General features: G+C 34.3%; 3 protein-coding genes across 3 annotated transcripts in view; 1 reads left to right on the top strand and 2 right to left on the bottom strand.

Annotated features, from left to right (window-relative positions):
• The window catches only part of LOC117342078 (beta-1,3-galactosyltransferase brn-like), a 91,746-nt gene that overhangs the window by 60,942 nt on the left and 12,253 nt on the right, over window positions 1-18,551 (bottom strand). The gene's annotated exons all lie outside the window — the stretch shown is intronic.
• On the top strand, window positions 5,608-11,486 carry LOC117342076. The gene is made up of 7 exons (XM_033904050.1): window positions 5,608-5,729; window positions 6,989-7,086; window positions 7,382-7,852; window positions 8,228-8,713; window positions 8,941-9,067; window positions 9,434-9,564; window positions 9,925-11,486. The coding sequence occupies exons 3-7, from the start codon at window positions 7,400-7,402 to the stop codon at window positions 11,107-11,109; spliced, it is 2,382 nt and encodes a 793-aa protein (XP_033759941.1). The 5' UTR covers window positions 5,608-5,729; window positions 6,989-7,086; window positions 7,382-7,399; the 3' UTR covers window positions 11,110-11,486.
• Window positions 11,824-14,719, bottom strand: LOC117342077 (ATP-dependent DNA helicase Q1-like). The gene is made up of 3 exons (XM_033904051.1): window positions 14,259-14,719; window positions 13,854-14,013; window positions 11,824-13,544 (listed from the first exon to the last, which is right to left on the bottom strand). The coding sequence occupies exons 1-3, from the start codon at window positions 14,560-14,562 to the stop codon at window positions 12,587-12,589; spliced, it is 1,422 nt and encodes a 473-aa protein (XP_033759942.1). The 5' UTR covers window positions 14,563-14,719; the 3' UTR covers window positions 11,824-12,586.

Genomic DNA, 18,551 nt, shown 5'->3' with positions numbered 1-18,551 from the left:
ACAGGATGTCACATGATATTGGTATAACGTCATCAAAGATGTCAATGTCTTTAACAGGATGTCACATGATATTGGTATAACGTCATCACAGATGTTAATGTCTTTAACAGGATGTCATATGATATTGGTATAACGTCATCAAAGATGTCAATGTCTTTAACAGGATTTTACATGATATTGGTATAACGTCATCAAAGATGTCAATGTCTTTAACAGGATTTTACATGATATTGGTAAACGTCATCACAGATGTTTATGTCTTTAACAGGATTTCACATGATATTGGTATAACGTCATCACAGATGTTGATGTCAAATAATTCAATGTAAAAACAACAACAACAACAACAACAAAACAGACAATGATACTTATACGTAGCATTATCTGCATACAAGGTAGGTGAATTTTACAAAACTGGATCTTCTCAAACCAAGTATTCTCCACACCAATGACTGGAATCTGATCATTGGTTCATGACTAGTAGTGTAAAGTTGACGGAAGACGGTCATTCAAACCGGGTGAGGTAAAAATGATATTTTTATAGCGGGTTAAAAAATGAAATATTGAAAAAAGTATACAATGTACTAATTTTTAGGATACAAAATGTTGACAAAACATCCTCATCGAATATACATGTACACCCGAGGACAAGGATATTGATTACCTCTTACAATTAAATAAGATTTAAAACAAGGATATTGATTACCTCTGATTAACTCTTACAATTAAATAATGATTAAGACAAGGATATTGATTACCTCTTACAATTAAATAATGATTAAGACAAGAATATAGATTACCCCTTACAATTAAATTAGATTTAAGACAAGGATATTGATTACCTCTTACAATTAAATAATGATTAAGACAAGAATATAGATTACCTCTTACAATTAAATTAGATTTAAGACAAGGATATTGATTTCCTCTTACAATTAAATTAGATTTAAGACAAGGATATTTATTACCTCTTACAATTAAATAATGATTAAGACAAGGATATTGATTAACTCTTACAATTAAATAATGATTAAGACAAGGATATCGATTACCCCTTACAATTAAATAATGATTAAGACAAGGATATTGATTACCTCTTACAATTAAATAAGATTTAAGACAAGGATATTGATTACCCCTTACAATTAAATAATGATTAAGACAAGAATATAGATTACCTCTTACAATTAAATAAGATTTAAGACAAGAATATAGATTACCCCTTACATTTAGATAAGATTTAAGACAGGGACATTGATTACCTCTTACAATTAATTAAAACTTAAGCCAAACTTTCAAACTTACTGAGGAGAGTTAAGCCATTAAAACCATGTTTTCCTTGTTTTTATTTTCGAACAGATTTTCTAAGGGAGTGTTGGATATTAGCCACTCCTTGCTTGTTCGTCATCGCATAGAAAGATTAAACTCACCACGCACATTTGTCTCGGACACCTGGGAGATCGTCACTAAATGAACATAGCTTTGAAAGGACGTTAACAATACAAACTCAAACTACTAGGTCCCATTCAATTTTGAGACTGATTAGCCAATTAGTGGCCATTTTTAATTGAGACAGTTGAAGTTTAGTGTTGCTATTCCATGGGAAGTACCAAGAACATCTCAAAGGACGTACATGTATATCCATATAGATATTTGCGTTTCTGTCTAATTGTACCAATTTCTTATTGGGACTGATAGGAAAAACAAAATGGCAGACAGACTACCATCTTGGATTTTGACAGTTAAATCTTTAGGGATATTTTTTTCGAATTTCATGTGTCTGTGATTCCCTTGGTCTCAAGTAGATATTGCATTGACTGACAGGAGGCCATATTGGAATTTAACAGTTGAAGTTTGTTTTTGATATCTCTCAAACGGTTTTGATTTATATTTCTCTGATTTCAAATGTAGGGTCCAATGGCTTTCTGGTTTTCATTCCAGAGGAAAAAAGGAAAGATTGGGAGATCTCTTGTTTAATTCAATGAGGATCGAAATGGAATACCACTGCTTCATTTCATCTACATGTTTTTTGTTTGTTTTGTTTTTTGTTTTGCATCTTTTAATATCAATAATTATTTTCACATGAAAGATGTCATCAGTAAGTAATGAAACTGTTCTCATAACACTTATATTATTACTTTGTCATTATTAATCCCGAGACTTGATCACTTTATAAAGTATTACGTAACCAGAAGACAAGGAAAACCTTTGTTTTAATTACTAACTGGATCGCTAGAGGGAAATAAAATGCTAAAAATCAGAAAAAATAACATGACAAATGTGAAAGTATGTAATAAATATTCTTACCCCTATACAAATATCATTTAATATTGTGAGGAATATTCACCTTATAAAACGGTTTAGAGCACTATTGTAATGTTAGGAAATAGGTATGCCGATAAACCATTACGGTTTCAATGAAAATGTTTTATAAGGCTGTGCCTCAAATATGAAAATTTATACGTGGCTCAAGATAGACAACTCTTCCTAGGTGTCATACAGGGAACGTCTATAGGTAAAGCTGACAACGCAAGTTAAAAAGCTTTGGAATATCCCGTCTGTTGCAGTCACCGTTACGCTTGTCTATACTTGTACAAAATATTAGCTTTTTGATAACTTTCTTGCTTACGTTTGCACAATTTTCTTCAAATTGTAGTTCAATTTGCAATATAGAATTCTCAAATTGTACTTAGTACACGTTGCTACAGTGAATCCATTTTTTGTTTTTTTGTTTTTGTTTTGTTTTTGTTTTTTTTCTCAATAGCTCGAATGCTTACTGTAGTATGTGTGCGTTGAAATACCACATGTACATCCACATATACAATGTTCAATTTGCATGTAGTTATGTGCATTACACAATACACGCTCATGTTCCCTGATACTGTAAGGATCTGATAAGTGGAAAATTAGCATTGAAAATGTCAAATACAGACGTTGTATACTGTATATCTACTAATAATTATATCATGTCTACCATACTGACTTTAATTTTTTTTTCTCTCTCACTGTTTTTCCCTTTGTATGTATAGCACCGAAATGCTCTGAATTAAGACCCGAGAAAGTTATAAAATACTATATTTTTCCACGTATCAGTTGTTCATAGTATTTTATAAAAACAATCAAAGATATAGAAAATATTAATGAGATGACTTGAATCATGAGTAAATCGTCAAAGTTGGGTCATATGCTAAGTGCATGAGCAGCCAATGAAATACATCTGTTGAATTTTGCATATCTTGTAAACAAATGAGTAGCCAATGAAATGCATCTGTTTAAATTTACATATTCTGTAAACAAATGGGTATAGCCAATGAAAAAAGCCTTTTAAATTTACATATCTTGTAAACAAATGATAGTAGCCAATGAAATGTATTTGTTGAATCTACCTCTCTTGTTAACAAATGAGTATTATTTGTACAATTCACTGTCATATCACGGTACACTTGCCATACCACAACCTTTGTTAAACTCGTACTTATTGTAATATAAATATGACTACATCTTGGTAAAGAAACATAATCATGAATAACTCTGTTTACATAATTATAAGATTCAACTCTTAGTTAGATATATATGCACATTTTTGTATATATGTAATTAGTAGCACGTGGTGCGCCCACTCAAGGTCACCACGTGCTAGCTATAGGTTAGCCAAAATGGCGTTCTTGTGTTGTAATAATAACATGACTATTCCGTGCTTGACTTGTATATTACCGCTTGCTGACGCATGCCCTTCAGAACTTGAATTTTTTAAATCTACTTCTATAAAAGATAGCGGACATTAGTTATCATATATTGGGAGTCGAGTCATAACCAGTCCAGCACGGAACCACATATTCTTGTATATGTGAATCATAAATATTGCGTATTTAGTAAATATGAAGTGACATTTGTGTACATATCTTGCTGACCTCTGTCCCTCCATTTCAACCAAACCCTACCCCTACGTATGTTTCTCTTTCTCTTCAACTTCTCTGGACTTCAAAACTTCTCTACTTCTTTTTCTAACTCATCTGGAAACAATTTCTATTCCCTGTACCCCCTTGATCTAATGACTTATGTGATACTAACGATGATAAAATTGTACCCGGCATTTTCTATCCGAGCACACCACAGTTTCATGTTTCTGTACAATGTTACTGATGTGACATAATGCCAATATCTCTGTCATTATACCGTACTCGGATAGGATTATTTAACAGAAAACGTCTCCGATTTTTTTCAAAATCCTTTAAACAAAATGTCAGCACTCGTGGCTGTCTGGGACTTGGTGATATGTTTTTTCTCCTATGTGTAATTCAGTTGTTACTTATTACATCGGGGAATGTTGTGATAAACCCAGGACCTGTAAATATTTCTGATTCTGATTTCGATATATCCTCTGAATCCTAATACCTCTCTAGTAATGCAAGCGACTACTACGACAATTCTAAATACTCATTTGTACATTTGAACGTCCAAAGTCTCCGGAATAAGATATATATATTTTTTACAGAACTACACAACGTCTGTGTTTTATCTTTCACTGAAACTTGGCTCTCCATTAATGATAATTTAGCTGATTTTACCTTTCCCGGCTATTGCGACCCTTTTTGCCACGTTAGACCAGATCGTGTCGGTGGGGGAGTATCTGTGTACGTTAAAAACAACATACCTGTTAAGCGTCGCCCTGACTTAGAGCTTCCCTCTGTAGAATGTGTTTGGGTTGAACTAAATTTATCAGGAAGTTCTATACTCTACGGCACTTTCTACAGGCCTCCTAATTATCCGGTCTCTCAATGGGACCATATTTCACGATCTATAGAACTAGCTTTTAACACTGGATGTGAAAACATTATTGCAATCTGATTAAAATACAGATCCTAATACTATCGTGTTGAGGATCTGACAGCGACCAACGGGAGGTCATGTGCAGATGACCTTTGTGTTAACCAATCAAATAACAGCTTACCAGATTCTGAAAGTGATGAGACTCATTTCGATTTGTTTCTAGACTTGTAATATATCGATTGTAAAGTACCGAGAAACCCGAACGACCGTATACAAAGATGGCCGCGCCCAGTGCAGGCGCATCTACGCCAAGGCGGGTGTTCTTTTTGGACAATATCTGTTTGATATGTGGGTTTTCGTTTGTGCAAAAAGAAATATCAGCTGAAGGTAAAGAAATAATAACCAAATTCACAAATCAGAAACTGAAACTTTCGGCAGAAAGAATCAAAGACATAGAATGTGTGGTTGGTGTTATTGAGTGTGAACGGGTTGAAACAGGTGGGGTGTGTATTAAATGCTACAGACAAGTTCAAAAGCATATAAAACTTTCGTCTGAAGTTAAATCTATAGGAGATGCACTAAATGAGAAGAAAACGCAGACATTTTCTAGTAAGGCGTTATGCATCCCTTCTCCCCAACGACCCTCTTTCCAGCAAACTAGGACAAAACGGTTGCTACGCAGTCCATTTACAGATCAGCCAATGAAAATATCAACTGCTACGCAATCATCGCAGCTCAGCATACTTAAAATCAAGACAACAAGTCTTAAACCTTTCACAGACCTCGTGAATAGGTCTATACTGCCGAAACCTGCCACACCCAGAGTTGCACATGATATCACAGATCCTGGGAGAGGGACAGAAAACGTACAACCAAAACCTACAAGACGGTCTCTCGATACAGCTTTCAGGGCAGTGTCTCTTGACTCTTCTGATGCCCAACCAACAACCGAAGTTGAGGTATATTGATTTTATGCTCAGTTGCAGTAGGTAGTGTTAGTTTGTTATTGAAAATGAATTGGAGGAGGTGCAAAAAATGTGTGTTTCGGGTACTTTCACATTTTCATTATGACCAACCAACGGACATAATGCTACTACCTGTATCTAAATCTGTGGACATATATATACCCTAGTTCAATGCTGACCATATATGTTTTATCACCTGATTATATTTTACCTAAGATTTCTATACATCAAATAATTTACTAGTATCTAAAAATTAAACCTACCCTATTGTAGGTGTTTCCTGAAACATTCATATTTTGTCTGAACAAAATAAGACATGTAATGATTTTTGTTTTGCTATGTACATTTGTGTTTGTTTATGGAGCAATTGAATTATCCGGGGTATTTTATATGAGGCTTATAATATAAATTGTACATCTCCATAAATAAATACACACATGTAACTAGTTACATGCACTGCCCCCTGTTTATAATTGTACAAATACTTAAGTACATACAGCAACATGTGATGTAATGTTTTGATTAATGACATTACATTTGTAAAACAGCTTAATTGTCAAATTCTACATCTGGGATATGTGCAAAAGTGTTTGCTTGTGGTTATTTGTTGATTATTTGTTTACATAGAAGTAGATCTAGAATTGCTAATTGGATGTTATATGAGAATTATAAAAAAAACTATGGACCACATCAATAAATTTTAAAAAGTATTGGAAACTTTTATTTCAAGATTTTAAATGCATCAAATGAAATAAAATGCAAGAATGAACATAGCATAGCCAATTTTAGTGGTACCTCAAATTGTCAAATAATGAACATAATGTTAAATGATGACACAATCTGATTTAAATACAGATCATCACCTTATTACCATGTTGATCTTAGATGATAGTATAAGATGAGGATCTGTATTTTTATTATATTGATGAAGACCAAATTTTCTGTAATTCTGTATTTATGATGCAAAATGAGTAAGACTATTTATATAATTAATTGATAATTATTGCACATTATTAATTTCACTGATTGGGTAAGAAGATTTGAAAGTACTATTTTCAACTTCAAGTATGCATTTAAAATTGCTGCAACAAATTGGACTTTTAATTAGTAATAACAATTGTTATAATAGTTAGCAAATGATAAAATGCATTCAATTGCAATTGCATGATGTTGATCTTACATTTACAAACTTTTGATATTAACTTTTGCATGCTGTTTATTTATGTTGTTTGCTTCAATTTTTCAATTTTTAGGCATCAACAGAAATATACATGTTAATGGCATTTGGTGCCTAATCCAGTTTGGACATCATTGAGTGCTGAACAATTTAAATAATTTCAATCAAAGCAAGGTAAGGTATTTATTGATTGGTAGTTTGATGTATACTCTTAACAGCTATTTCGTGTAAGACTTACATAAGTAAAGTTAATATTCTAGGAAATTTTATTTAAATATTTGTGTTATTTCAATGATACCAATATGCATTTGTTATTGTAAGATAAATCAATAATACAGATTTGAAAAAGGACCCTTTTCATTATATAAACATTGCACATATTGTATGTTTTAATCAAAACAAAACTTAACTTTCTTATTTTATGCTAAATAACTCATTAATTGTATGTTTATCTTTTTTTCACTTTCAGATAACTCTTCATTTCAAGATGGAAAAAAGATCAACATGTATTGCAAATGAAAGTCACAAGAAAATTTGTAAATTTATATTTCGAGGAAACAATGTGGAGAGGGGAATTGTTGATGTGTTAAAACAGTCCTGTCCAGAAGAGTTAAGTTCTGTAACTTCAAGCATGGTGTCAAAAGAATGTAAAGAGCTGTGCAAGCGTAGTAATGATACTGTATTACAGAACAGATCAAAAGATGGAATATTGAATTTTTCTTGGGATAAACTTCACCAAGAGTTACAAATTAGAGCTCCACATACACTGAAAGTTGTTTCATCTATTGTAACAGATATCCCCCATAATGTTGTACAAGGGAAGCCATTTTACCATGTTTTGAATTCTGTAGCAATTGCTTTGCATGGAAGATCTCGCGAAATGACAGTTCTACAGTACCTCTGTGGCATGGTATTACTGCATGGAGGATGCACCCACAGGGTAAATATATAATTTCCAAAATAGTGCAAATATAGTTAGGATAATCAATCTTCTAGCAGTGAGGGAATAATAACAATAACTTCTTTTGGATCATTCATGAAATTTCAAAATGTACCTTTCTTTTATATTTTTTAATATAGGGATCAAGAGTTCAAATTAGTTTTCAGGAGTAAAATTGAATAGCGAAATGAAGTTAATAATTAAGTACAACTTGCATCTTATACAAAAGCAAAATAATTAGTTGTTGACTGTTCTCTATCTAATACTGTGCATGTCCAAATATGATAATTGTTGTTGTTGTTTTTTTTTGTGTTTTTTTTCTTTCAGAAAACAAATGTCAAAGAAATCTAATGTATTTTTCTGTTTTATTCATAGGACATAGAAAGGCTAGCCAAAATAGGATTAACTGTCACTGCAGAAACACTGAGGAGGAAAATGGTAACATGGGAGGAACATCTAGATGTTGATCTGATCAAACTGAGGGATGGTTGGATTGAGGGAGATGCATGTATGAAAAAGTATCAGCTGGTTGGTGACAATTGGGATAAGAACATAGTACCTTCTTTCAGAACCTCCCAACAGAAAACAATCTCTTTACATTTGTTCAATATCATTGGTGTCCTTGATAGGATTCAGCCAGCAGTGGTTAATGATTCACAGGTACAAGACATTTCTGATTGTGATGCTACAGATTTCATACCATCTGTTGAGGATCAAAAACTACTTTGTGAAGAACTAACTTTCATAGTGGCAACATCTATCATTGGAAATATTGATCAGATGACAACTTTACTTGGAGCTATATACCCCAAACACCTTAAACATGAGTACAGCGATTTTGTAGGATTGAAAACGCAGCAGGTAAAAAATGTAAAGGCTTTATAAGAATGATTTGTATTTTACAAAACTAATTAAACAAAAGCTAAATGTTATTGATGTATTTTATTTTCAGTTTGTTATAGACACATACATGTACATTGATTATGTGAGCACACACTTGGGTATAGCTATTGTAGATCCTGCTAATTCAGTTTTTATTTAAGACAGGTATCTTTAATGATGACTTTCATTTATTTTTCTATTTCCAGCATGCTCTCGGTTTATTCGACTGTAATGAAACAAAGACCCAAGATGTAATAAGGATGTTGAAGGAGATGACCAGAAAGTATGTTCCTATCCGAGATGAGGAGATTGTTGAAGAAGTTTTCTTTGGTGGTTGGTATTTATTGGTGTGACCCATTAAGTTTTCTGAGCTGCAGCCTATGTCTTGGTGTGGATGACCTTGAACTCTCTGTGATATGTTAAAATCTTTCAATGTATTATTTTGATCCCAGACACTGACATTTTGCCTGTATCTGTATTGTAACACATTTTTGTAAGATTGAATGTGTGAGATTAATAGCAAATTAACAATTCTGTTCTTTTGGTCCTTTAGTTTTCCTCTACCTGTATTTCAGGTTTTTCAAAGTTTATATGTGTGATAAGTAGCATGTGAAGTACCGGTACTTAAGATTTATTGGGCTACTTGTATCTATTAGTTTGTTGATTGTATTTGTATATGATACATATGTTTTATCACAGGAGACAGATTGACTGATGAAAGAATTCAAACAGCGCAAGAAGCTATGGTAAACAATGAAAAGGCAACAGACCGTTTAGAAGGCTTTATTTCCAAGATTGAAGATTTTCATAGGCTGATGAACTTTCTTGAGGTGTGTTTCATAATGTATACATATTTTCACAGTTTCTTTCAGGGCTTTTAAAAAAAAAACAACCAAATACTTGAAATCATCAGCATGATGTGCAACGTTATACAAGTCATCCACAGTTTTATATCAACATAATAACTTTCAACTTATTTCAATACTAAGAGTTTCTGATTGCAATTTCTTGAGAAGTACTGGATGGGTCTTTCTTAGATTTTTTGATGCAGATTCCTTCTAAATGATTTTATGAACAAAGATTGCCAAGAATTATCTGGAATGTCTTGTTAAATGATGATTTTATTACTGTGAATTTATGTTTTGTGTCAAATGTTTGGAAAGGTTATAAGCTGCGCATTTTATTTACAGGCAATATGGAAACTGACCTACTCCACCAACTCGGGCAAAGACAGAGGAACAGCATATTACTACAGAAATCTTTTGAATGCCCGCAATGTAAAGAAAGACGTGAAAAATTCCTACAGAGCATACAAGTTCTTGTATTACTCCATATTTGATGCAATTTGTTGTGCCCTTTTCCTGAAGGAAATGCAAATCAACAGTATGGAAAGCGAGATTCCAATACCACTGTCATGGAAACAATGGAGCAATGATCAAAAAATAGAATGGATGAATTCCATAGCACAACGGTTGGTTAAAAGGTGGTTCTTCGACAGTCAAATAGATGACCAAGATTTGCTGAGGAATGTTCGAGACGTGCTGTCAGATCCAGATCACCCCGAAAACTATTGGACATCAAATGTCGTACAAGACCGTTTCAAGTGTCATTATTGTGATAAGACTTATGTCTTTATAGGAAGTTTGAAAACTCATGAAAAGTCTGTCCATCAACATGTTGAAGAGGTCCCCAGTAAAGTCAACGACACAGTATCTGAGGAACAAGATGAGCTACATGACCATATGCTCCTTCAATTTCGTCTCATAGCTCTGCACAAGAATTTGGACACAGCAGTTGACATGGGAGATGGAAAGCGTGCTGTCCGCTCAGCTAAATACGAAACACCCATTTACAACCTGACAAACAAAACAAAATACTTGATCGGAAGTGTTCACTTGACTGGATTAGTATCTGGTACATTACCTAAACAGCAAAGTGAACGCCTTATTGCAAATAGGTGCATCAATATCACAGGAGGAAAGAACAACAATATAGCATTAGACGAATATGTAGAACTTCTAAACAGAGAAACTAAGGACACTTGCTCTGGTTTTCAAACAAAGGAAAGCATTATTGCTCATTCAAAAGAATTTCCACATCTTATAGATGCTGTGAAACACTTCGATAGCATATGCGAAATTCGTCAGAGGAAAGGTTTCCATAAATTACCATCATACAAGAATGATGTAAAAAAGGTTGTAAATGACTTGCTTGAAATTAAAGCTCTAGATAATTTACCTGGTCGTTCCCTCAGGTGTCGTTCATTGGTTCGTAACAGAAATCCATATAAGGAAAGTTACAGGAAGCTTGTGAGCATGATCCACCGTCATAAACCGTCACTTCCATTCAGGCGATTGCGAAACAAGAGACTGTGATATGCTGAGGATTGATATAGTCCAGTAAAATATATCATCGACTTTACAGGCATGTAGTTTAATGCCAAAATATGCACTTTGAGAGAAGTAGTTGTATTTATATTTCACATTTGACCATACATTTTTACCAGATCTTTGATATAGCTTATTGATGATGGTATTGTTACCACATGCACAAATTCTAAGTATAACAGATGAACCTGTTGTGAAATGTCTTTCATTGTGTACTGACAATTATTGTTAAAAATACTAAAGAATTATACATGATCAGGAGTCTTTTGATTAGTTTTGTCACAATATACTCATTATTGAAATATTAATGATACCATAAATTTAGTTGGTGTTTGATCTATGGTTATGATTATTTACTGGTCACTCCGATCTTTGAAGGATGTTACAATGTTATAGCAGGCAAAGTGTTATGATCCACCACCTCTCAATCTTGTTTGCGAGTTGAAATGCCATGTGGGGCATTTGCCATATATACATGTATTGTAGGTGTGTTTTTTACCAGGTGCTCAGGTTATCCTGTAAACTTATAATAATATGACCCTTGTTATATGTAATTATAAGCACAACATATAAGAAAAAATCAAACTATGATACAGATAGTGCTTTCAAGTCCAGGGAACTGAGTTGTTAACTTAATCAAGATGCCCCACACCATACAAGACCACTAGTCCTAGGTCTCCACCTCTACTAGATTGCTAAGGGCCATATACATGTATCTACTGAATTTAGGTCTTTTTTTTTTCTCTTGGGTACTCCGGCTTTCCCCTCCCTGCATAATATAATAGGACATATTGAGTAAAACAAATATCGGACCAATTAAAACTAATCAAACTATTTAAATAGTCCATGTCAATGGAGCTAAGTAATTAACTTAGTATCTCTAAGCATCACACAAGTAGACCTTCACCTCTGGGTCACTAGTTGGAAGCTTGTGTCATAATATGGGGCACTTCCCATACCTGTACTGATGTAGGTCGGTGGTATCTCTCAAATCATTAAATCACCATTGTTATTAATTATAATAGGACATCAAACAAAAATAAAACAAATAATTCTTTAGGTCCATATAGCTTTACTGATCTTTTGATGTAGATTTTATATTTGTTAATTATATATATAATTACAACGCAATTTGATCATTTACAACTCAAATTCATCTAAACCATCAAAATGTGCATGGTCCAACCTGCAATACAAATTATCACTGGCAGTGTATAGAGTTAGACTTTCCTCGGGTCACTCTGACCTATTTTTTTCATAGATCTTTATATATCCTTTGAATGATGATGTATAATAAAACACTTTTGGTCCATAAAACTGTCATTGTCATTATTGCATGCAAGTAATAAATATTATATTGTGAAAAGTTTTCATTTAAATTATCTTTAAAACAAAGATTTTTAAGTCATTTGACCCTCTTGTTATCAATACAAAGCCTTCAGAATTTTGCTGCATATACATGTATTTACAATTCAATTAACTCTTCATCAAAATCTAAGTTCTCCAGATCAGCATGGTCCGACTCGTATTCATAAGAGATGGTGTCACTGTCACTCTCTTCTTGCTGATCATGGTCATCTAAAGGTGAGAAATGAAGCAGCTTCTCCAGTGGAGATACACAGCAGCTGTTACATTTACAAAAGTTAGCACAAATGTCACAACAAGTGTGCAAGTTTGTCTGTTTTTCTATCTTTTGCATGTGTTTGGCGGATGCAAATTTATCCATTATGGACAATCTCCTACAGGAATTTGATCTGATAACTTGCTTAACATCATCATCAATGTTTCTTGTCTGGTACCTGTTGTACATTATCAGTGCCACTGAATCAGTTCCATCCCTTCCTGCCCTCCCGGTTTCCTGGAGAAGATCCACAATGGAATATGGGGGTCCATACAAGATGATGTTTTGACATGCTGACACATCTACACCCATTCCCAGAGCACTTGTGGAAATTACTACCCGCAACTCACTGTCAACAGATAGTTTAGAAACTATTTCTTTCTTCTTATCCTCCATCGTCTCAGAATGAAACATTTCTACATATTTCACTAAATCTGGTAACTCGGTGACAAGGAAATGATACAGGTGGCCAACATCTTTAATTGAATTGCAGTATATCAAAGTCCTTGGAAATGTTTCCATCAAATTACCTAAGCCTTCCAATAGCCACAGCATAGCACATTCAATACTTGGATCAACCTGATGTACCACATATTTGATATTTTCTCTATTTGGCGACACAGTAATAAATGTTTCACAGTCATCCATGCCTAGCACTGAAACTACCCTGGTTAGTATTTGTTTTGTGCATGTTGCACTCAAAGCCAGCATTGCTGCTTCGGGGAATAACGAACGTAGTTCACCAACATGCCTAAACCACTTGCGAAAGGTGTTTCTTTCTTCATCTTTCTCCAAGCCACCCCTGCATAATACAAATACACTCAATGTACACTGTTATTTCAATGTGACCTATTTATGTCTATAAAATAATGATCAATTTATATGCTATGTCAATAGTTTCCTGGAAGTTTTGTTGATTATAAACATCTAATACATTTAGAGTCATTTTATACACCACTACCAATATTATATTCATTGGTGGTTGAACATTTATGATTCCAATTTCTCCATTTCCTTCAGATTAATATAATTGAGCAAGGTTTATTTAATATGTGATTCAAAAATGACAATACAATTAATATGTCACTGGAATTGAAATAAAAAATCTTACCAAGTTGCTATGGTATGAAACTCATCAACAACTATCAGAGATATCTGTAGCTGCTGGATTGCTTCCCGCCAGGCCTTATCTCCAACTGCAGTCTCTGGTGAAGCGAATATGATATCAATCTTCCCATCTTTGATAAGGGAATCTGTGCAATGGTCACTTCCTGAAATGTCATATATTCCGTTATATTTGCATGTTGTATTCTAATGAATTGTGTTCACAGTTAAAAACGGAGATAATATAATAATTTGGCATATGTTAGGAAGATTTTTTTAAGTACAACCACTTCATTCCAATATTAAAAATATAAAAATGTCACATTGAATTTTCCAGTCACGGAAGTTTAACTGATGCTGTGACGAAAATAATAGTTTTACATTCATAGTTGTTAAAATTCAACAAATTTACCTGCATAAGCTGTGGTAATGCAATTCAGATTGGCCAATCGTTTCACTTGATCTTCCATCAAAGAAACCAAGGGGCAGCAAACTAAAATTTTCTCGGTGTCTCTTGATGGGTACAAACGTCTTATGATAGGTAAAAACGTCTGATACGGCAGCGATTTTCCATAACCTGTCGGAAGAACAGCTATGCAGTCTTTGCCTTTCAAAATTGTATCCAAAATCTCTCTCTGCTCTTTCTTCATTTTGTTTACGTTGAACAGTTTCAAAACCTCCCGAATTTCATCTTCCTCGCTTCGCTCCGCCGCCATGTTTACATTCGTCAACCAACCGGCGTTTAAAAGGAACGTTTTGATTGGCTGTTGATTTTCGAGTTATGGAAATGATAAAGGTCATCTGCACATGACCTCCCGTTGGTCGCTGTCAGATCCTCAACACGATAGTATTAGGATCTGTATTTTAATCAGATTGACATTATTGTAAACGGTGACCTGAATGCTAATTATCTTACTAACAATCAATCAGTCTCGCACTTACACGAACTTCTCCAAACTTTTAACCTGTCCCAAATGATATTGTCTCCTACATTTTATACTGAAAACTCCTCATCTCTACTTGATGTAATATGTGTTAGTAACCCTCAGTTGATTGATTAAATGCTCTGTAGGTGAAAGTTTTCTAGACCAACCTCTGAGGTATCATTGCCCCATTTTTGGTAGCTTAAATATATCTGTACCGAAAAAGTCGTCAGTTAATATACTTATTAATACTGCTAAGGAATGTATTCCTAACAAATTAGTAACAATACGCACCAGAGAACCCCCATGGATGTCCAGTGAAATTCATAAATTATGTCGAAAAGAAAACGATTATTCAGATTAGCCAAGAGATCAGGAACTGCGGAGGATTGGAGTAAGTATAAAAGAGTCAGGAACAAATGTGTAAGTTTAATACGTAGTGCGAAAAATATCTACATTCGTAAACTTTGCGGAATACTTGGTAATAAAACACATGGGAAATCTTGGTGGAAAACGGTAGGTAAACTGATGTTAAATTCTAATAAAAAGAGTAATACATGTATACCACCCATTCATACTAACACGTCTACTCTTACCAATGACTCTGACATAGCCAATGTATTTAATGAATTCTTCTGTCTTAACTCCACTGTCGATGATACTAACGCAGAACTTCCACCCACTAACAACAATGAACCTTTGCTTACTCATATCCATATTGAAACAAATGACATTAATTCCGTCTTATCTAATCTGGACTGTTCCAAGGCAGTGGGACCTGATCTTGTAAATCCAAGACTACTTAAGGAAGCGGCAGCAATTTTGTGTTATCCCCTTCAAATAATCTTTAATTATTCTTTAGCCACTTCATCTTTTCCTAGTACATGGAAATTAGCAAATGTTACCACTGTGTTTAAAAAAGACGATCCTTCTCTTCTCAAAAACTATCGACCAATATCTTTAATTTCAATAGTAGGTAAAGTAATGGAGAGATGTGTTTTAAGTACCTTTATAAGTTTATTACTGAAAATTCTCTATTATCACCGTCTCAGTCTGGATTCAGAGCTGGCGACTCTACAGTAAATCAGTTAATTGCAATCACTAATGACATTTATTCAGCACTAGACAATTGTAAAGAAATTCGAATGATCTTTTGTGATATTAGTAAGGCATTCGATCGAGTTTGGCATACGGGTTTACTTTCCAAATTACGCAAAATAGGCATCGGTGGAAGATTTTTATCATGGTTTCAAAGTTATTTAAATAATAGGAAGCAAAGAGTTGTTGTTAATAGTAAGACTTCCGAATGGATGGAAATTAGTGCTGGGGTTCCCTAGGGGTCAATATTAGGCCCTCTATTGTTTTTGATTTTTATTAATGATATCGTTGAAGGCATCAACACCACAATACAATTATTTGCAGACGACACTTCTCTTTATGCTATAGTAGATACTCCCACTCACTGTGCTGATATGTTAAATGACTGTTTAAGGAAAATACATGAATGGTCTGAACAGTGGTTGGTTAAGTTTAACCCAGAAAAAACCGAATCTCTTTTAGTGAGCAGGAAAATTAATAAACCCCGTCACCCCACATTATTCATGAATAACGTTCCTGTTAGTGAGGTCAAACATCATAAACATACATGTATAGGGCTATTCCTATCCCATGACGTTACTTGGTCTGAACATATAAATTATATGATTAAAAAAGCGAGGACTTGGTCACGTGGGCTCGGCTAGACACGCGAGTTTCAGCTCTGACCAAATATGCCTATTTGTTGGTATTTTTAGAAGTTCAGCATTCGTCATTTTTGGACAGCGAGTAGTTGAAACTTCAGTGTTGAATATTCCCGAAACAAGATTTTGTTTCTTTCTGGGGAAAAGTTCGTTTTTTGACGATTTTGAATTAGACCATGGATTAGGCCCTGCGGCGTGACAACCACTCACTACACGCTTTCTTTATATCCACTATACGTGTATACAACAGACTTTTTGGTACGTCCTTACACAGCGTTTTGACAATATGGCCACCTCCAAATCTAGAGGAAGTCGGACAAGTTGTATTGATACCAAGACTACAGAGGATAGACTTGATGAAATTAGTGCGGTGTTGTCCAATCTTATTACAAAAGCAGATATGGATAAGAAAGTTCAACGTATCACTGACAGCATGGAACAGAAATTCCACAAATTGAAAGAGGACATTAAAAGAGAAAACCGAGAACTCATTGATACATTTGAGGGTCGGATCTATGATTTGGAGAAAGAGAATGAAAATCTTAGAGAACATGTAGGAAATCTAGAAAATGTCTGTTTGGAACTACAAGGCTCTCAGAAACGTATGTGTGAAAGGTTCAATGACTTAGAACAGCATGGAAGGAAAAATTCCATCAGGATTTTCGGCTTAAAGGATACTTCAGAAAAAGAGACTGTAGAAGAGTGTAAGGAGAAAGTGGTGAAACTTGTGAACACAAAACTGAATGTTGGACTTCGTGGTGAAGATATCGATGTCACACATAGACTAGGAAAATTCATCAATGGAAAAAACAGAAATGTGATCGTTAAATTCACCCATAGGACAAAAAAGCACGAGATAATGAAAGAAAAGAGAATGTTGAAAGGATCAGGCATTACCATTTTCGAGGATTTAACTAAGTTTAACCAAGACCGACTGAAAGAAGCGTATAGACTTAACAGTGTGAAAAACTCCTACAGCATTGACGGCAAACTCTTCGTGATTTTAAAGGACGGTAGAAAGCGCAGACTTTCCTACGATATGCCACTGAACGATGAATTCCTCATGAAGGACGAACACTTTATAAGAACCAAATATGACGCGTAATCCATATGAGAAATCGGTACAAGACTTTACCGGGGACTAATGTCTTTGGTTACCGATTTACTGCAATATGAACGTTTTTCCTTTTCTCTCAATACTGTTTTCGTTTTATACACATATTATCGTTTGTGTGTTAAATGTGCTTATTTATCAGTTTATTAGGAGTGTTTGTGTCTGTGTTATGTGTGGAATATAAGGATTCTATGTCAAGGTGAGTGACTCTTTGCTACTAAATGAAGAGTATAATCAGTATGTGCTGTTACACGATACATGTGTAGATGGTATACATGTATCTCAATACATGAAATGATTTTTATGACAAAAAGTTTCGATCATATTAAAAACCTTTAATTCCGTTTTTCCTGATAGTGTACAACTCCATATTGGTAGTTTCATATACAATTTACTGGAACGATCAAATTAACATATACTGTACATGTATATATATATATATTTATATATATCAGTCCGGAAATAAAGTCCGGTATAGTAGTTTCACTATATTATAGTCCCAGTCGGCCGGGCGCTTTCCTGGCTGGACGCTTTAGGGAATATATAAGAATCGGTTTGACCGAGATGAAGTTATCTCATTTCCTGTTTGGAAGCTGTGTTACACGAGGCGGAGAAATGTGTCTCACGGAGCGTGTAAGTGGTGTGGTTGCTATTGACTAAGACCTATAGTATGTTTTTACCTGTTTTCGTCTCTCTTCCCTTCTACTCTTTTATGTCACTTCTTTTGACTATGTCTTTCATGTCCTCAAATGATTTCTGTCAGGCGGTGAACGTATGTAGGCTGGGTTACGACATTTACATAATTACAGGTTCACTTATAACTTGCTCTCACTGCAAATGATATTACCATATTGAGTTCTAACTGTCAGGGTCTTGGGGACTTTACGAAACGAAAAGATGTTTTATCGTACCTAAGGAGTAAAAGTTGT

Source organism: Pecten maximus, chromosome 14, assembly GCF_902652985.1.
Source record: "Pecten maximus chromosome 14, xPecMax1.1, whole genome shotgun sequence".
Lineage (NCBI taxonomy): Eukaryota > Metazoa > Mollusca > Bivalvia > Pectinida > Pectinidae > Pecten > Pecten maximus.
Note: the sequence above shows the minus strand (reverse complement) of the source record. Positions and strands in the feature narration are given on the sequence as shown.

Bases quoted from the DNA above. Each gene is read 5' to 3' on its own strand.
- LOC117342076 (XM_033904050.1), top strand. From the start codon at position 7,400: ATGGAAAAAAGATCAACATGTATTGCAAATGAAAGTCACAAGAAAATT. The intron at 7,853-8,227 runs GTAAATATATAA...TTTTATTCATAG, and splicing joins ATGGAGGATGCACCCACAGG to GACATAGAAAGGCTAGCCAA. The intron at 9,565-9,924 runs GTGTGTTTCATA...TTTTATTTACAG, and splicing joins GGCTGATGAACTTTCTTGAG to GCAATATGGAAACTGACCTA.
- LOC117342077 (XM_033904051.1), bottom strand. From the start codon at position 14,562: ATGGCGGCGGAGCGAAGCGAGGAAGATGAAATTCGGGAGGTTTTGAAA. The intron at 14,014-14,258 runs GTAAATTTGTTG...ATGACATTTCAG, and splicing joins CATTACCACAGCTTATGCAG to GAAGTGACCATTGCACAGAT. The intron at 13,545-13,853 runs GTAAGATTTTTT...TGTATTATGCAG, and splicing joins TTTCATACCATAGCAACTTG to GGGTGGCTTGGAGAAAGATG.